The sequence below is a fragment of the Mus caroli genome, unplaced genomic scaffold (assembly GCF_978045245.1).
Source record: "Mus caroli unplaced genomic scaffold, Mus_caroli_1 scaffold_20, whole genome shotgun sequence".
Classification (NCBI taxonomy): domain Eukaryota; kingdom Metazoa; phylum Chordata; class Mammalia; order Rodentia; family Muridae; genus Mus; species Mus caroli.
Window position 1 is genome coordinate 7,278,767 of NW_028227275.1, and position 18,910 is coordinate 7,297,676.

At 38.8% G+C, this 18,910-nt stretch overlaps 1 protein-coding gene across 4 annotated transcripts in view; it reads right to left on the minus strand.

Annotated features, from left to right (window-relative positions):
* The window catches only part of Shoc2 (SHOC2 leucine rich repeat scaffold protein), an 85,331-nt gene that overhangs the window by 33,156 nt on the left and 33,265 nt on the right, over positions 1-18,910 (minus strand). For all 4 annotated transcript variants that reach the window (XM_021151661.3, XM_021151659.3, XM_085834251.1 and 1 more), the window contains exon 2: positions 11,360-12,295. In XM_021151661.3, the coding sequence (XP_021007320.1) occupies positions 11,360-12,062 (703 nt within the window). In that variant the 5' untranslated portion in view covers positions 12,063-12,295. The remainder of the gene's footprint in view (positions 1-11,359; positions 12,296-18,910) is intronic.

Here is an 18,910-nt window from a genome sequence, read left to right on the forward strand (position 1 = left end):
TACTCTTCTAACATGGTAGGAATTATCTAGATCCCTCCTACCCCAAAAAAGTACTTCCTGTGTGTCTTAGTATGCGTGTATCTATTTATGCATATGTGCATGTATGTATATAAAGCTTCTATTGAACAGCTTATCACCTTAAATTTATGGAATTATGTAAATTTTTAAAGAAGGAAGAGTAAGTAAATTTTTGTCTTGAAAGAAAAGAAAAAAACAATCTACATACAGAAGAACAAGATTAAGAACTGCATTAGATCTTTCTTTAGAAACTATGCAAAGACAACAGGAGAGTGGGATATTACAACACAGGCAGGGCAGGGAGATCACCCACCTAAAGGTCTGTTACCAATAAAGTTACCTTCCAAAGTAACGGAGAAACAAAGACCTATAGGACTAATAAAAACTGAGGGTACCTGTACCCACTAGAACGGATTTACAAGAAATACTAAAATAAATGGAGGAAAAAAGGAAAATAATATATACAGAAACTTAATAGATATAAAGGGAACAGAGAAAGAAGACAGCTAACTTCTTTTTAACTCATCATTGATATATTAGGTATCAGTTTGATCAAAACATTAATAGCAGTAAGATCATGAGAAATGGGAATGTTTTAAGGCAAAAACCTTGCTAGATCTAAGGCATCCATACTCGCCACAAAGTGGTATAGTGTTCATTGGAAGCTGACTAATATTCATTTAAGCTGACTAATATTCATTAAATATTGCACTAAAACTCTACAACAAACAAGCAATACCCCTCAAAAAGAAAGACCACTGAGAGCCAGACCTGGTGCTGCACACCTGCAATCCCAGCACTTTAAATGTAGTCAGAAACCTAAGCCTAGTCTTAACCAAAAGAGCACGAGATCAGCTAGAGCAATTGCATGCAAAGCATACTGCAAAACAAAGTACATTATCAGGGATATAGGGAAATATCACATAATGCTAAATGAATGGGGCAATCCTTTTATTATGTTTTCGAGTCTTTCAATGCCTTTCCCTCAGCATTAGTCAGAATGGCTATTGTCTAACACTGGTGACCGGTTCTCAATCTCGAGCATCATTTTCTCCCTTCTCAGCTCGTGTCCCTTCCAAGGTCCAGGCTCTCTCCTCCAGATCTCTCAGAAAACAGCACAAGCATAAGCAGCAGCTAACAACAGCTGAAAAGTCCTCTTTTCCATCTCCCCTACTGATTCTCCCCTCCTCCTCCCTGGGAACAGCCCTGGGAAGACAGAAATACACACCTATATCTCTTTCCCACATCTTTTACAGTGCTTAGTGCAAACCATCATTTTAACTGAAAGGAAAATTAATTTAGATACTAACATTCTTCACATCAGAACAAAACTTTTTGTTATTCCATTTCTTCCCCACTTTGACACAAAATCTCATTATGTGGCTCACATAAGACTCAAATTCTCCATCCCCTGCCCCTGCCTCCCAAGCACTAGGACTATAGGCACGAACCACCGAACCACCACTGTTGGCTTGTTACTATTTTTTGTAATAGTAAATACTTAAGTAGTTTCAACTCTAACTAGAATCAATGTCCACTAGTGTAAAGGAAGTTGCACACCAAATCTACAATGGACAGGGCAGCTAAATACAGCAAGACTATGTTAACTTTGGAGCAGCTGTGATTCAATACAAGCTAATGACTATTTTGTAATATTTCTCAAACTCAGCAAGCAGTATGATATTTTAAGGCAGACTCCTTTTTTGTTGTAGAAGGCTCTCCTATATGTAAACAATGCCCCCCAGCCCCCATACTGTGCCAACAACCATTTCCTCAATGAGTCCTGATACCTGGAACCATGTACACACCAGTTTTTACTTACACCCAAATGGTCTGGTTGGTTTCTGTACTTTGACAGTTCATTTGTCACTGAACAGTATCCCACTACCCATGGACAGTTTAGCCATTTCCTAATGAAGGACAATTCAGTTGCTTCCTATTCTTAGCAATAAAGATGCTAATTAAAACATTCATGTGTAAGTTTTAATGTGAACACAAATTTTTAAGTCACCTAGGTATATACTTGGAAGCACACAGAGATAAATATATTATGATGACATCACTTAACTTTGTAGTGCATGGATAGCTGTCATCTAAATGGTCAAACCATTTTGCATTCCTATAAACGATGGATAAGAATTCTCAGCTAAATTAGAGATTATCAGTGTTTTTGATTTTTGATATTCTGATGTGTGCAGTGCTTATAATTTGAGTGGCTCTCACAAGCTATAAGGTGGTTTTATTAAGGGGAGCCTAAGAAGTGCTAGTGACATGATGGTGTTAGTTCACAAAAAGCATAAACATCTACTGTGGCACAGTATGAACTAAACACTAGATGAATACACGTGTCACCTATACACATGATTGCAAGGGGAAAAGCAAGTCTGGCTGATGTTAAAAGGTTACAATATACAAAATGAGCAAAAACTACCTAGAAAGCACAAGAAGAAGTAGTAAAAATGAGGGGGGGGTGGATCACAGGCTCAGCAATTTCATTGTTATTTGCTAACAAGCCCATAAGTTTTCCAAAATCAGGGTTAATATACGAGCAGCTAATACTGGTGCTCTCACAGGGGAGCACCAGCAATTAGCTGCTTTAACACTCAGTTCTGGGCAGCAGTGGCGCACACCTTTAATCCCAGCACTTGGAAGGCAGAGGCAGCGGATTTCTGAGTTCAAGGCCAGCTTGGTCTACAGAGAGAGTTCCAGGACAGCCAGGGCTACACAGAGAAACCCTGTCTCGAAAAAAAACAAAACAAAAAAAACCCAAAAAAACAAAAACTCAGTTCCTTAGACCTAGCAGATCCCAAGGCATCCAATGTTTAACAGTCTTTGACTTTAATATACTTAAAACACACACACACACACACACACACACACACACGGCCAACCACTCAAGTATTAAGTTTAATGGCTATTATACAATCACACATATTTCTAAAACTTAACAGAAGGTAAATCATTACTGCGTGGCATTAATTCAAACAATCATTCTCTTTTCTGGGTTCCACACTGGATGCTGAAGAAACAGACTACAATACAATAAATACAGCAAATGGAAATTAGTTATATAATTATGAAAGGGCGCTGAAGAGGATCTGTACTCCAAACTGGTTCTTTATTGCTTGCTTATAAAATTTCAGCATTAAGAGCCATTCTTCTGGATCTTCAAGGCCATTTATGGTAAGGATTTCTTCAGGTTTGTTTGCTTTTATATGGGATCTTTCTGTGCAGTGCCAGGTGGGCCTCAAGCCCTTAAAGCCCAAGCTCTCCTGTGCCAACACAGCCCACAGTTAGTGAGCTTTAACTCTATGACTTTACTAACTTGTTTTTAAAAGAAAAACTAATTGTGTACCTAGTGAAAATCAGCAGTAAAACAAGCACGACTCCATATGCAGAAACTTACACTAGAGAGAGATGGGATCAAGACTCAAAAGAATAGGATGTAACTGCTGTAAAATTAAACAAGGCAAAGAAATGGAAATTGATGAGGGCAGTCAGGAGAGAAAATAAAAATAAGCATGTACACGTTAGAACATAAGGCATACTCATATACATAAAATAAGTAAATCTTAAAAAAAAAAAAAAGAACTAAAGGCATGGGAGGGGAAAAATCTGGCATGTACCAAATATCAACTAAGGAATATGAATCATTTTGACCAAATAATAAAGTATAAATTAAGGTTTTGAAACAGATGATGAGAAAATTGCTCCAAGAGCTCATTTTCTCATAGATTTGAATGGATGTTCTGAAAGAAGGCAGGGAACCTGAGTCTAGGGTATGTCCGTCCTTCCAGCTAGGGAGCAGTCAACCCAGTACCTACCTACTGTGAGAGCTACGCAGGGAGGTGGAAAGAATCCAAGCCCTAAAAGCAGAGAACTGTAACAAGAGTTCTAAAACAGCTCACAGTGACTCCTCCTTAAGGATAAATACATATACTGATTAAATAATTACCCGCTTCCTTTCATTGGATTAAACTGCAAAATATGTTAAACATGACATGTGACATCTGTGATTATATTACAAAAGACTGTGCCTGGAGATGGCTCCATGGTTAAGAGCACTGACTGCTCTTCAGAGGTCCTGAGTTCACTTCCTAGGAACCACACGGTGGCTCACAACCATCTGTAATGGGATCTGATGCCCTCTTCTGGTGTGTCTGAAGACAGCTACAGTGTACTTGTCATATACATAAAATAAATAAAATCTTTAAAAAAAAAGAGTGCGGCTTCCACCTCTTCTGATTTCTCATTTAATGATTTCTTCATTAAGCTGTCATCCTTAATGAAGCAAGGTCCCACTGTCAGCTGACTTTGAAATGACATTTTGAACTTAGGTGTGGAATCTGTCTCAGGTCAGTCTTCAGATACCACCCAAACCTTGGCTAACGTTAAGCCTGATGAGAGAGACCCTGGGAAAAATAACCTTGACTTAGAATTCCACTGAGAATAATTGTAACTGTTAAACAAATCATTACTGTTTTAAGAGTTATGATGTTACATAGAGATAAATAATATAGAATTACATAAAATCCTCATTTTTTATTATGACATTTCTGGTAAATATGCTCGTGGAAAATAATCTCATCAAACACCAGTGTTCCATTAGTCTGAGAAGCCAGAGGACAGGTTTAATAACAAAGTTATTAAAGGAACTTTAGTAGCAGAAAAGAAAAAAAATTAACAAAGAATGGAGTTCCAAAATTTGCACTACATAAAAATAAGTATGTGTGAGAGATTATGAGGAGCCTGAAAAGGAAACAATTGTCTGAAAGCAGAAAGAGCAGATCAGACTTACTATGGTACCAAACAGTTTGGAACTTGAGCCGTGCCAAAATAAGAAGGACTAGGAGTATCAAAAGAGCTATATAACAGAGGAGAGGAAAAAAATAATCACAGTCTAAGAATACAGGATGTTTATTAGGTTTTTAACCAAAAAAAACACCTAAGAGCTGAATCTAAATCTCTACAAGATTACAATGACTTGAAGGAAATTTAACTATGGTGTAAAACAAACTGTTACCACTTACAAGAGGGTGATAAGAGAATTCATCTATAATCATCACACATACTTCATTCAAACCACGGAATCAGCAATGACTAGCTGTCCGTATGAACCACCATGGCTATAATGAACTAGAAAATGAACACAATATATAGGAAAATGGTGCCTAGGGCTAAACATGATCATGTTCTCCAAGACCAAGGAAAACTGTATTAATCTTGTTTGCCAAGTTACTGCCCAAGAGTGATACAAGTTACAAAACAAGCAGGAAAGGACTAGTCCAGACAACTGAAGTGCCTACAAGCTGCTGTGAGGCAGAGTGTAAGAGACAATCGCTCCCACAGCAGCATAAGCTTCCTGCACCTGGAGGAAGTCCCGCCTAGAATGTGTCTCCACGCTGATCATCATATAGAAGGCAAATGAGGAATAGTAACAAAAAGCCAGTAAGAAATGACCCAATAATTCCCAGCAATAGTGATGCAGAGCTGGGAACAGTCTAAATATCTGCCATTAGAAAAGCTCTCGTAAAATACAGTCTATCTGGAAGAGTCCTGAGAAAGGCATATTGGGAATAGCTTAGATCTAAACAAAAGAACAATTGCAACCAAAGCTGAAAAGGAAAATTCAAAGAATCAAAATGATTCCCCAGTAACTGAACTGTATGCCAAACTATATGTCCAATAAAGTAATTCAACAAAATCTAGATCCAAAAATGCTGTAATAATGCTCTGACATCCAATTCAAATGTAACCCAGCATCCAAATATAGAAAGTATGATCTCTGATGAAGAAAAGAAACAAAAGCAAGAAATAACAGAACAGTAAGACAAGAATACTGAAAAGACTACTAAAAAAATGAGTTTCCCCAAGAAAAAAAGAACCCCACAAAACAAAAAGAAAATATGAAACAAAACTTTCACCCAAATGTAATACACAGACATAAAAAAAAAAAAAAGGTTTGAAATATCGATTAAACAGGATCAACCAACAAGTAGACTTAGAGAAACAGAGCAATCTGACACTCAAAGAAACCCTTCCTCCCCACCCCTTGAAAGACGTAGTCTGTGGGTTCCTCTAAGCAAGTGCTTGTATAAGGAACATGAACAGCAGGCACTGCACCCCTGTCACTGGGTAACATGCTCTAAAGGTATGACTGATGTCTCCCTCCCTCCCACTTACTTCAGGCAACACAGAAACTGACAATCTTCATGCTTTTCCGGTTCACAGACTGCTTCCATTTCTCTTATTATCTCTTTGAACAATGAAGAGAGCTTCTATCCCTCAGGTATTTACTGTTTGGTAAAAGACCTGACAATCTGAAATAGTTAGCTTCCTACTCTCTAAATTCCTTACCGAGCTCCTGCTCCTGCAAAGTTATTTATTGCCATTTGTTAAAAAACATTCAAATGAGATTTCTAGTAAATAATGTCTGGATCCATAAAAGCAATTCTATTGCTCCTGGAAAAACTAAAACAATTTTTAAACTTTTAGGGATTAAAGCTTACTATTTAAGGTAATATTGAAAATAACACGAAAATGTTATTATAATACCAGAATATTAAAATATGATACTAAAATGCTAAAAATGCTGAAATATAAAATGCTAAAATAGTGGGGGGGGAGTAAATATTAGGTTTCAAATAAATTCTATTCAAGTATTACTTTATTATTATTATTATTATTATTATTATTATTATTATTATTATTATTTTAGTGGTGGGCCTAACTAACCTTTAACTGCTGAGGCATCTCTCCAGCCTTCAAGCCATATGCATTAAAGGCCTAACACTTAGCATCTAAGAAATTCAAAGAAAAATTGCAAATCAGAAACAGTTAATCTACTAAGTTGATTCAATTTTTAAAAGCCACTGATTATGTTTATTTTGTATTATTATGAATAGATAATTGATTATATATTTATTGCATATTCATTACATACCAACTGACTTAGATAAACTATAATACTGCCAAGTATTATGAATTGACTGTTTTCAATAAATGTTATGTCAAACGGGTAAAAAAATATTACTGACTTGACTTTCTCACATATCCATATGAAGGCTGCTGTTTCGGTTTGGTTTGGTTTGGTTTGGTTTGGGAGTGGGGAAGATGGAGGCCAGAGGCGTATTTGAGTGTCATTTCTCCTCAGGTGCCACCCACCCTGTCTTCAAGGCAGGATTTCTCACAGGGACCTGTTTGGCTAGGCAGGCTGCTCACTCAGCCCTGGAGATCTATACATCTTTGCCTCCTCAGCACTGAAATCACCAGCCAGTGCCACCATGCCTTTTTGTGGGAGTAATCACTGCTGGCTGCCTCCTCAGCCCTAGGAGAATTGTTTCTAAATGAGGGAAATGATCTGGGTCTTAAATATCCCAAAGTGTAGCAATCAGATCATTCTACTGGCAAAAAAAAAGTTCTTTGAAATTGTATAGTAATAAATATGTAACATTTTACTAAATATAAATGTTCATAAATGTTTATAAACATTCTAATGAAACTATTTTAAAGAATAATTTTTTGAAAGTTGTAATTTAATTATTTAAAAAAAAAAAATTCTAGCCGGGCAGTGGTGGCGCCTGCCTTTAATCCCAGCACTTGGGAGGCAGAGGCAGGTGGATTTCTGAGTGATTGCAGAGTGAGTTCCAAGACAGCCAGGGCTACACAGAGAAACCCTGTCTCAAAAAAAACAGAAAGAAAAAAAAAAAATATATATATATATATATATTCTAACCAAACACATTTAGTGAGAGAAAAGAAATCATAACACAAAGATGGCATTTATCTCTGGTTTCAAAGCATAATAAACATGGCCTTCCCAGACAAATACTATCTTGTAAACTTTCACTGTTCAGAGCATCCTCAACTGAACCAATTAATTCAACCTGACATCTGACTTCCACCTCAACACACCTCCAGTAAACGATGGTTCAAAACCCTGTTTTTAACTGGGAACTCAAAGCAATCAATGAGAAAGTTAAAGGAACAGTTAATATTTCCTATTTCCCTCTGGAAACAGGAGTTCTTGACTACTCTTTGTACAATAAAGAATCCATTTCAAGATTGAAAATGAGAAATATCAGGTCCAAAAGAAACTTAGGACAAATGGCTATGGTGCCTATGAGTACACAAAAGCCAATGCTGAGCTCCAGGCTCACTCAGTGCCTGTGGCTACTCTTAGTTCTTCTGACCCTGCCCCTACCTTAAACTATTGCAGGTCATGTGCTTCCCCCTCCCAGCTTCTCACTCCTACATAACATTCTACTTTTGCTTGGTTTTCAGATAAGGTCTATATATGGCCCAAGTTGGCCTCAACCTCCAATAGGCAATGCCTCCTAAATGCTGAGCTTACAGATGTGCACCACCACGCCCAGAAAAAATGTAGTTTTTCATTTCCAAGGAATCTGATAGCAAATACTAGGGAATCAAGTCCTAAGAGAGAAAACTTGTCAGTTAGTCAAAGTGTGGGGACCCTGTATATCACAAACACCAAACAATGAGGTTATAGATAGAAAACGTTTTATATTTCTTGATAATCACTTAAAAACACAGTGGACAGCACCCGATACCCTGAGTGAAATGACCCAGGGCATGGGGAGGAGAGTTAAGTAGGTAGTAGAGCCAGAGAAAGGCAAAGAGAGAGAGAGAGAGTAGAGAAGTAGAGGCTAGCTATGAGCACGTGGAGAGAGAGGGGGAAAGGGGAGAACAAGTGAGGGAGGAGGGGGCAAGCAGCCCCTTTTATAGTGGATCAGGCTCACTACAGTGTGGAGGTGGAGTTTAGACAGAATGCTAACATTTTTAGAGAAAAAAAAAAATCAGTATTTCTTTTTACAAAAGACTAAACTTCTGTCAACAATGAGCTCTATGCACGAATCAAATTCTGACTGAAGCTAGTACTCAAGCGAGTCACTCAACAGCTACTTTCTATAGGGGACATGGAATGAAGCATTTCCACCTACAGATTGGGTTTTTTTTTTTTTGAGACTATTTTAAAAGCTCAGGAGTGAGTCATCTCGTGTATACACATTACTTGAGAAAAATCTATATTGGATTGTCTAAATATATTTAAGAAAAATTAATTTTTTCTTTTTTATTATTATGGCATTTTAGTTTGGCAGATGTACTCTTGGAGTACTGACCACTTTTCTCTGTCCTTACCAACCCTGCCCATCCTCCCCTTTCCCACAAATCTTCCATGCAGCTTTGTCTATTTGGTTTGCTTTGTGACCCAAAAAGAATACCCAGGGCCATCTGTGTGACTATGGCTTTGGAACTAGCCATTGTAGCCTGGTGGATGGAGCAGAGAACTCAAAACAAAAGCAAGTGATTGCTATTTCTCCTTTCCCGGGATCTGTTGGACCCCTGTGAACTCCACCCGCTTCCTTGACTGTGGACCCAGTGCAGGAAACTGTAGTTGATTTAGTTATAGCAGCTGTAACCAATTCAGGGAATGGCTTTTTTGTAGCCCGTCACCCTGTCCTCTGGTTCTGACAGACTTCCTGACCTCACTTCTGTTATGTTCACTGAGCCTTAAGAGGGTTGCTAGAGTGATCTGTTTAGGGGTGGGCCTACCATCAGCGGCGTGTTTCCTGTACCCTGGGCAAACATGAGTCTCTGTAGGCTCCTGTAGTAGTCTGAATCAGAATGGCCTGTCTCCATGGCTCAGATCTAAATGTCTGCTCCCCAGGGAATGGCACTATTTGACAGAATTAGGAGGAGGTGTGGCTTTCTTGGAAGAAGTGCAGAGTGGGCTATTAGATTTCAGAAGCCCACATCAAGCCTAGAGTCGGTCTCTTTCTATTGCCTTTGGATCTCGATGTAGAGCTCTTGGCTACCATGCTAAGATGCCATGACCACCGTGTCTCTTCACTGTAATACAACACTGACTAAGACAGCTCCAGTGTTCACTGTAAGGATGCACTTCTCTAATTAGGGAATGGCTTTTTGTAGCCCTTCACCCTGTCCTCTCGTTCTTGAGACAAAATCAATTTTTAAGAGTGTAGTATGAAATACAATAGAACATATCTGAAACTTAACTGCAATATTTTAATGTTAAACACAGAACACTATATCACCAAGAAGCTGCAAACCCCAGTATGCAAGTTTCCTGTACCATCCACTATAAGACAAAATACTCAATTCATCTTTGGTAATTCATAAGCAAACAGGCTGCCTACAACAACATGAAAAATTCTGATGTTCCCAAATCCATTTCTTATTTTGATATTTTAAAAATCTTATCAAAAGTTCTCAAAGATATTACCTTTTTAAATTTCTCAAAAACTGTTAGTGAGTCAATACATTCCAAATGGTCCAGAAATGTATCCCAAAATTTTTTTAAATGTCCAAAATTTATCCAAAAAGGATCAGAGAGTTGATTTCTTTTTATTGATCTGTTTGCACATCTATATTCCTTTCCTCCCATTACCATTTTAAGTTTTTCCTTTGTTTCAGTATAATACATAAGACTAGAGTGAAATGTTTCAAACTGCCAGCAGCAATGTATCTGTATTGTCGGCCTCTCTTCTGCCTTTCTATATTGGATTTTGTCTGCTGCTGCTGCTGTTTCTGAGGCTATGCGAGTCAGGATGCACCCAAACCTCGGGCTCCAGCAAACATCCCAGCCTGGGGCTTCCTGGGTAATGCACACCACTGTGCCCAGCTGCTACACTTTATTTTTAATGAACATGTAAGTACTTTTAAAAATGAGGGCAGGGAAGATACTTTCCTATGGCAGTGTTCTTTCACAAAGCTGTAATGTGACAACTGACCATGATAATCAGTGGAAAGTGATATTAATTTAAATAAACATTTTTTACACAAAGAGAGAGTCAGAATAGAAAAGTTGACACAATGTAGCTAAGATAAAATATATCTATAAAGATACTTAAAAAAAACATGTATTAAAATAACAACTTAAAAATTAGGCAGCCAGGCGGTGGTGGCACACACCTTTAATCCCAGCACTTGAGAGGCAGAGGCAGGTGGATTTCTGAGTTCAAGGCCAGCTTGGTCTACAGAGTGAGTTCCAGGACAGCCAGGGCTATACAGAGAAACCCTGTCTCAAAAAAAAAACAAAACAAAAAACAAAAAAATTAGGCAAACCTCTTTTAAATTTTCTCCAATGAAAAACCAAATTCAGTTGTCTAAGAAAAGCCTAATTAAATCTATTTTTTAAAACTCACTTAATAAAATAATCTCTTATCTACCCATATTTAATAAACTGTCAATAAGAAAAAATATAGAACTGTTTTCCAACAGTTGAGAAGTTTCTGAAGTGGAAAGCTCTGAAGGAAGTTACTTAGCTTACGAATGCTACAGAGCCAGCCCGAGCTCTCACCGATTTCAGCAGGCAGCTGCTTGATTTTGTTCTCTCGGATGCTGAGCATGCTGAGCTTCGGCAGGTTTTTGATGTCCTTTTCCACAGTAGTTATGCGATTAAAGCGAAGATAGAGAGTGGTGAGAGAGTCTAGCCTATACACCACTGAAGGAATTTCTCTCAGTTTATTATGCCGTAAATCAAGCATCCGCAACTTCTTCAAGTTATCAAGAGAGTCAGGCAAACTGGTGAGTGAATTCTCACTGAGAGCCAGCGTCATGAGACTGACTAGACAGCCCACCTCTGCTGGGAGGGACTGCAATTTGTTACTGTATAAATAAAGTTCTGTGAGTTGAGTCAACTCTTTGATTGATGGTGGCAGTATATGTATAGACCTCTTGGATAAGTCCAACCGCATTGAGTTCTCCTCCCGGCATTTGTTAAGCTCCTTAATGACCTCAGCATTGCTGGACTTTTTTCTAGTGCCAGGTGCTGGATTTGGCCGTTTGATGGTATTGTCGACTGAAAAAGCCACGCCCGGCTGGGCAGCACTGGACTCCTTCTTTCCATCTTTGGCATCTTTCCCTTTGGTTTTAGGTTCTTTTTCTTTGCTCTCTTTCCCAAAACCTCCAGAGGCTTTTGACTCTTTTTCTCTTTCCTTGGCAGATGGTACTTTGGGATCTTTCTCTTTAGAGTCTTTTTCTTTTCCTAAACTACTACTCATGGTGACTCAGCTTAACTAAAACACTACATGAACAACTCCTTCTCCTAGCCAGCCAGCAATCCAGATCAACGATGGAGAGACAAGATCCTACCCAGTCAAAGAGGGTTGGCATGAAGAAGTGATGAGCTTGGACTCACATCCGTCTGTTACATGGTGGCTCTAACAGCACTATGCTCATTTCTGAGAACTCATTTCAACTGGTAACAATGGTCCTGGTCAGTTCATTAGAGTTCCTGAAATACAACACAGACAGTGGTAAATTACCTTAAGTTATGATTAACATTATGCAAAGTGTCTCAAAACAATCATTATAGAACTTGTCATTTTTCCTATATCTTATACATTACTCTAGGCCCCTCTATCATGAAACATCCATTGCAAACTACAGAAGCTGTAGAGCACATCAACCTCCTTTCACAGAACTTGGATCTCACAGGAAAAGGTTGAAAATAGAATCCAAGTTAACTATATACACAGTTTTGAGAAGTCAAAAGTAAGCAAAATCACAACACTAGTCTAATGACTTTAAAATATTTACTTATTTAATATATGTAACTAATCCTTTTAGAAATAAATTGTTTCCAAAGAAGCTAGGTTACAAGGAGAGCTCAAGGGAGGACCTGTGACTCTCCTTTGGGAAGAGGGAATAGAATAGACACTGTGGATGGATGGGGTGGGGTGGAAGGAACAGGAGGGAGCAAGTGGCAGGAGAACTCAGGGAGAGAAAACTAGGACAGACAACTGAAATGGGGGCGGAGGCACTTCTGGGACAATCTAGAAGCCTAAGGCAATGGAACTCCCAGGAATCTAGGAGGGTGACCCTAGCTAAGACTCCAGCAGGGGATATGAAGCCTGAATCAGCCCATCTCCTTTAAGCAGGCAAGACTTCCAATGGACAGATTATGACACTAACACAGCCACAAAACCTTCAACCTACAATCTGTATTGCCTACAAGATATGCAGGTGTTATGGTCACTTGATCTTTGACAAAGAAGCTAAAACCATCCAGTGGAAAAGACAGCATTTTCAACTAATGGTGCTGGCTCAACTGGCAGTTATCATGTAGAAGAATTCGAATTGGTCCATTCTTATCTCTTTGTACAAAGCTCAAGTGTAAGTAGATCAAGGAACTCCACATAAAACCAGAGACACTGAAACTTATAGAGGAGAAAGTGGGGAAAAGCCTTGAAGATATGGGGCACAGGGGAAAAATTCCTGAATAGAACAGCAATGGCTTGTGCTGTAAGATCAAGAATCAACAAATGGGACCTCATAAAATTGCAAAGCTTCTGTAAGGCAAAAGACACTGTCAATAAGACAAAAAAGCCACCAACAAATTGGGAAAGGATCTTTACCAATCCTAAATCCAATAGGGGACTAGTATCCAATATATACAAAGAACTCAAGAAGCTGGACTCCAGAAAAATCAAATAATCCCATTAAAAAATGGGGCACAGAGCTAAACAAATAATTCTCAACTGAGGAATGGCTGAGAAGCACCTGAAAAAAATATTCAACATCCTTAATCATCAGGGAAATGCAAATCAAAACAACCCTGAGATTCCACCTCATACCAGTCAGAATGGCTAAGATAAAAAAATTCAGGTGACAGCAGATGCTGGCGAGGATGTGGAGAAAGAGGAACACTCCTCCATTGCTGGTAGGATTGTAAACTGGTACAACCACTCTAGAAATCAGTCTGGTGGTTCCTCAGAAAATTGGACATAGTACTACTGGAAGATCCAGTAATACCACTCCTGGGCATATACCCAGAAGAAGTTCCAACTGGTAATAAGGACACATGCTCCACTATGTTCATAGCAGCCTTATTTATAATAGCCAGAAGCTGGAAAGAACCCAGATGTCCCTCAACAGAGAAATGGATACAGAAAATGTGGAACGTTTACACAATGGAGTACTACTCAGTTATTAAAAACAATGAATTTATGAAATTCTTAGGCAAATGGATGGATCTGGAGGATATCATCCCGAGTGAGGTAACCCAATCACAAAAGAACACATATGATATGCACTCACTGATAAGTGGATATTAGCCCAGAAACTTAGAATACCCAAGATACAACTTGCAAAACACATGAAACTCAAAAAAAAAGAAGAAAGACCAAAGTGTGGATACTTCGTTCGTTCTTAGAATGGGGAACAAAATACCCATGGAAGGAGTTACAGAGACAAAGTTAGGAGATGAGACTGAAGGAAGGACCATCCAGAGACTGCCCCCCACCCCCCACCCCACCCCAGGAATCCATCCTATAAACAACCACCAGACCCAGACACTACTGCATATGATAGAAAGATTTTGCTGACAGGACACTGATATAGCTGTCTCCTGTGAGGCTATGCCAGTGCCTGGCAAATACAGAAGTGGATGCTCACAGTCATCTATTGGATGGAACACAGGGCTCCTAATGAAGGAGCTAGAGAAAGTACCCAAGGAGCTAAAGGGGTCTGCAACCCTATAGGAGGAACAACAATATGAACTAACCAGTACCCCCAGAGCTTGTGTCTCTAGTTGCATATGTAGCAGAGGATGGCCTAGTAGGACGTCAATGGGAGAAGAGGCCCTTGGTCTTGTAAAGATCATATACCCCAGTACAGGGGAATGCCAGGGCCAGGAAGTGGGTGGGTTGGGGAGCAGGCAAGCGGGGGGGCACGTATAGGGGACTTTTGGGATAACATTTGAAATGTAAATGAAGAAAATATCTAATAAAAAAAAACAATATACAGGTGTAAAGATGGAGCAGACATTGAGGATGGCCTAATGGGAGTCCTGGTCTAACCCAAATAGAAGATAAATCTAATCTTATTGTAACGTGATATGCCAAGGCTGGCTGATATCTCTAGGAGGCCTCCCCTTTTCTGAAGAAAGAGAGAAAAGGAGTGGATGGGAAGAGTGGCGGCAGGGCACTGCACTGGGATGTAAGATAGATAGATTAATCAATTAAAAGAAAGAAAGGAATTCTTATCCCCCAATTTATAAAAACAGACACAAAAACACATAAATATTTTATTTCTAGTATTTTAACTAGCTAGGCCTTTAATCTTTGGATACTAACAGAATCAAGAATTCAAATTAGGGGGCTGGAGAGAAGGCTCAGTGATTAAGAGCATTATACAACTCTTCCAGAGAACCTAAGTTCAGTTCCCAGCACCCACATCAGGCAGCTTATAACCCCAGCAGCCTGTAACCTCAGCTCCAGGAGGCTCTTGCACCTCTGAGTGCATTTATATTCATGTACAGACGCCCCACCTCCATACACATAAAGCACTAAAAAAAACTTTTGAAGAATCCAAATGAGGTAGTGCATATCCATAGGCTAGACTTATTGAGTCTGCTTTACCTACATGCTATATAATTGAGTCATATATATATATTGAGTCTGCTTTACCTACATGACTAGCCAAACGGCTTTAGGTAACAGGTAAGGTCTCAAAGTAAGGCGCAGAAACAACAAGTACAAAATGAATAACGTGAGATTTGTAAGGGGAAAAGGCACATAGTTCAGGAGAGTTATAATAAAAATAGCAGTTGATTCTGATGCACGTAGATATAAGAACTACCTTTGAAAAACAGTAACAAAAGTGATCTCTGTGGATATTTATATTTTAAGAACTAGAAACAAACATCTAATGGCACAAGATTCATTTAGGTATAGTTGATAAAGTACTTGTCACAATCATACATACAGGAGTTCAATCCGCAGCGGCCACATGAAAAGACAGTCATGACCATGCTCACGTGTAATCACTTGTATTAAGGAGGTGACCTCTAGGACTTGTTAGCCAGCCAGCCTCTGTGGTGCACGAATGTATGTACAGTTTACTGAACAACTGATAGGCAAAAAGAATTCACAAAGACAGGAAAGACAGGCAAACTCTATGGATGCATCAGTTCACCTCAAATACTTTGTAGTTTAAAATAATTTATATTTTGTGAGTAATTCTTTATTGCTGGTAATATTTTCTGTACTACTGCTGAAAACACCACACAGCACCCTCTCCCAGCAACAGAGAACATCCAGCAGAAGAAGAGACTACAGACAGAGTCTGTCAATATGTTTAGTATTCCCAGGTTCAAGCTCCTAGTAATTCATGCAAAAAAGCAAAATCAAAGTATGTGCTCAGAGCACTTGACTGTTAGCTGCAATTAGTCTTAGGATGGCACCCAGCAGGGTGGAGCAGAGTACCAACAGTACTCAGAAAACCAAGTGAACCAATGGCCACCAAGGGGCAAGGACATTTGTTTTGAACCAAACAGGTTGATTCTCTGAGAAAACTGAAGATTTATATAAAAATTCATTTCTCAAGATGTTCATGACATAATCTAAAATTTCTTATACCAACAACTAAGAAAATACTGATTCTACAGAGAAAAGATGACCAGCAGATCACAGAAGATCCTGTTAAATAATTTGATAAGAACAAAATACTTCAGTTAAAATAAAATAAAAATGTTACAACTTATATAAATGCTCTTGAAATCAAACATATCAAATTTTAAGAACAAAAGATACAAAGAAATAATCTGAAAATTTTACAACTAAAAATCATAATTAAAAAAACTGTAAAATTTACCATATTGGTCAATTAAAGAACAGAAATTACAGAAAGCTCAGTGAAATCTCAACAAAGATTTTCAAAACTCGACATTTTTTTTTAATTTAATTTTTTAACTTACTCACTTTACACCCATCCTGCTCACTGACTCCTCCCAGTCACTCCCTCCCACAATCCTTCCCCATCCCCCCTCCCCCTCCACTTCCCCTCTGTAAAATTCAACAAGTAACAGAAGTTCAAGCAGTGTGTGAAAACAAGACCCAAGGCAGGGAAAAAGAATGTGGGGCTAAAAAACATACTTGAAAAGATTATGGCTGATATTTTCATAAATCTTTTCAGAGAAAATATGGAGCAAACTCTCTCCAAACCAAGGAAACCCAAAGAAATCTGCACATTTCATATGCATGAACATGAAAATCACATTTACTGGCCAATGTAAACCTACAGTCTTAACAATGACTTGAGAAGTGAACTTTTCAACAGAAACCACACCGGCCAAAAAGAAGTGGAAATTTTTTTTTCAAGTATTAAAAGATGTAATACCCAGGATTACTTACTCAGAAGAAACAGCCTCCAGAAATGTAAATAAAATGAAGACATATTAAATGAAGCAAAATGAAAAGAATTACAGACTAGAACTTACACCATAAGAAATGAAAGAAACCAGCAGGTAGGTTACCCACAGACCTTCTCTACTCTCTGTTCTCCTAGATCAAGTTCTTAGGGCTGCTCCTAATAGTGCAACAGAACACCAACTGCAACCTCCCCACCCACCTGCCCCATTACCCCGTCCACATCTATGCGGATCCATAGACCACCCCTGCTCTGGCCTCCCCTCCCCATCTCAAGCTGTGTCCTGGCCCCCAAGTCGGGCTAATATCCCCTGTTCAACCACAGATTCTGCCTTCCAGATAACCAGATAGGCTGCCTGCTGACTTTCTCCACTTGCTCTGTTGTCCTATATCCAATCCTCAGGGTTGCCCCTAACACTCCATCTCCCTGGACCTCTCCTGTCCCCAGCCTCTAACACTAGCATGCATTCCCCTTAATAGATCAATAAAACAGGCAACACACAGCCAACACTCCGAAAACCCAGAAAGCAAACAGAAACCAAGGAACTAAACAGCCAACTAAAAAAGACAAACCCAGAAATCAGCACCTCCTAGACCTATAATCACCCCAAACCTAGATGCCTACCTAGTACCAGCATAAGAACACAATAACAGCCAGGGCAATATGTCTCCACTAGAGCCTAGCTATTCTACCACAGCAGATCCTGAATATTCAAACATAACTGAAGCACAAGAATAGGACCTTAAGCCGGGTGGTGGTGGCGCACACCTTTGACCCCAGCACCTGGGAGGCAGAGGCAGGCGGATTTCTGAGTTCGAGGTCAGTCTGGTCTACAAAGTGAGTTCCATGACAGCCAGAGCTATACAGAGAAGCCCTGTCTCGAAAAACCAAAAAAAAAAAAAAAAAAAAAACAACTGTATGAAGATGACAAAGGTCCTTAAAGAGGAAATGAAGAAATCCCTTAAAGAAATCCAGAAAAATGCAAACAATTGGAAGAAAGCTGGGGGGGGGGGGGTGGGGGGGTGTGAAGGAAACAAAACTGTTGAAGATCTAAAAATGGAAATAGAAGCAATAAAGAAAACAGATGATCCCATCTGGAATGAAAAATTTAGCAATTCAAACAGAAGCTACAGAGGCAAAACAAGAATGCAAAAGATGCAAAAAAGACTCTCAGGCAGTGAAGATACTATAGAAGAAATGGATATATAGGTCAAAGAAAATGTTAGATCGAAAGAATTCCTAACACAAAATACCCAGGAAATCTGAGACACTATGAAAAGACCAATCTTAAGTATAATAGGAATAGAGGAAGAAAAAAACTCAGCTCAAATGCCTGGAAAATATTTTCAACAGTCAAAGAGGAAAATTTTCCTAACCTTAATGAAGTACATACCTATAAAGTTACAAAAGGCATACATACAAAACACCAAACAGATTGGACCAGAAAAGAAAGTCCATTCACCGTATAGTAATCAAGACACTAAACCTATGGAACAAAGAAAAATTAAAAGCTTTGAGGGAGAGAGATCAAATAACATATAAAGGCAAAACTTTTAAAATTACATCTGAATTCTCAATGAAGATTCTAAAAGCCAGAAAGGTTTGGACAGATTCTAAGAGATCACAGATGCCACTCAGATTACTATACCCAGCAAAACGTTCAATTACCACAGATGGAGAAATAAATTATTTCATGATA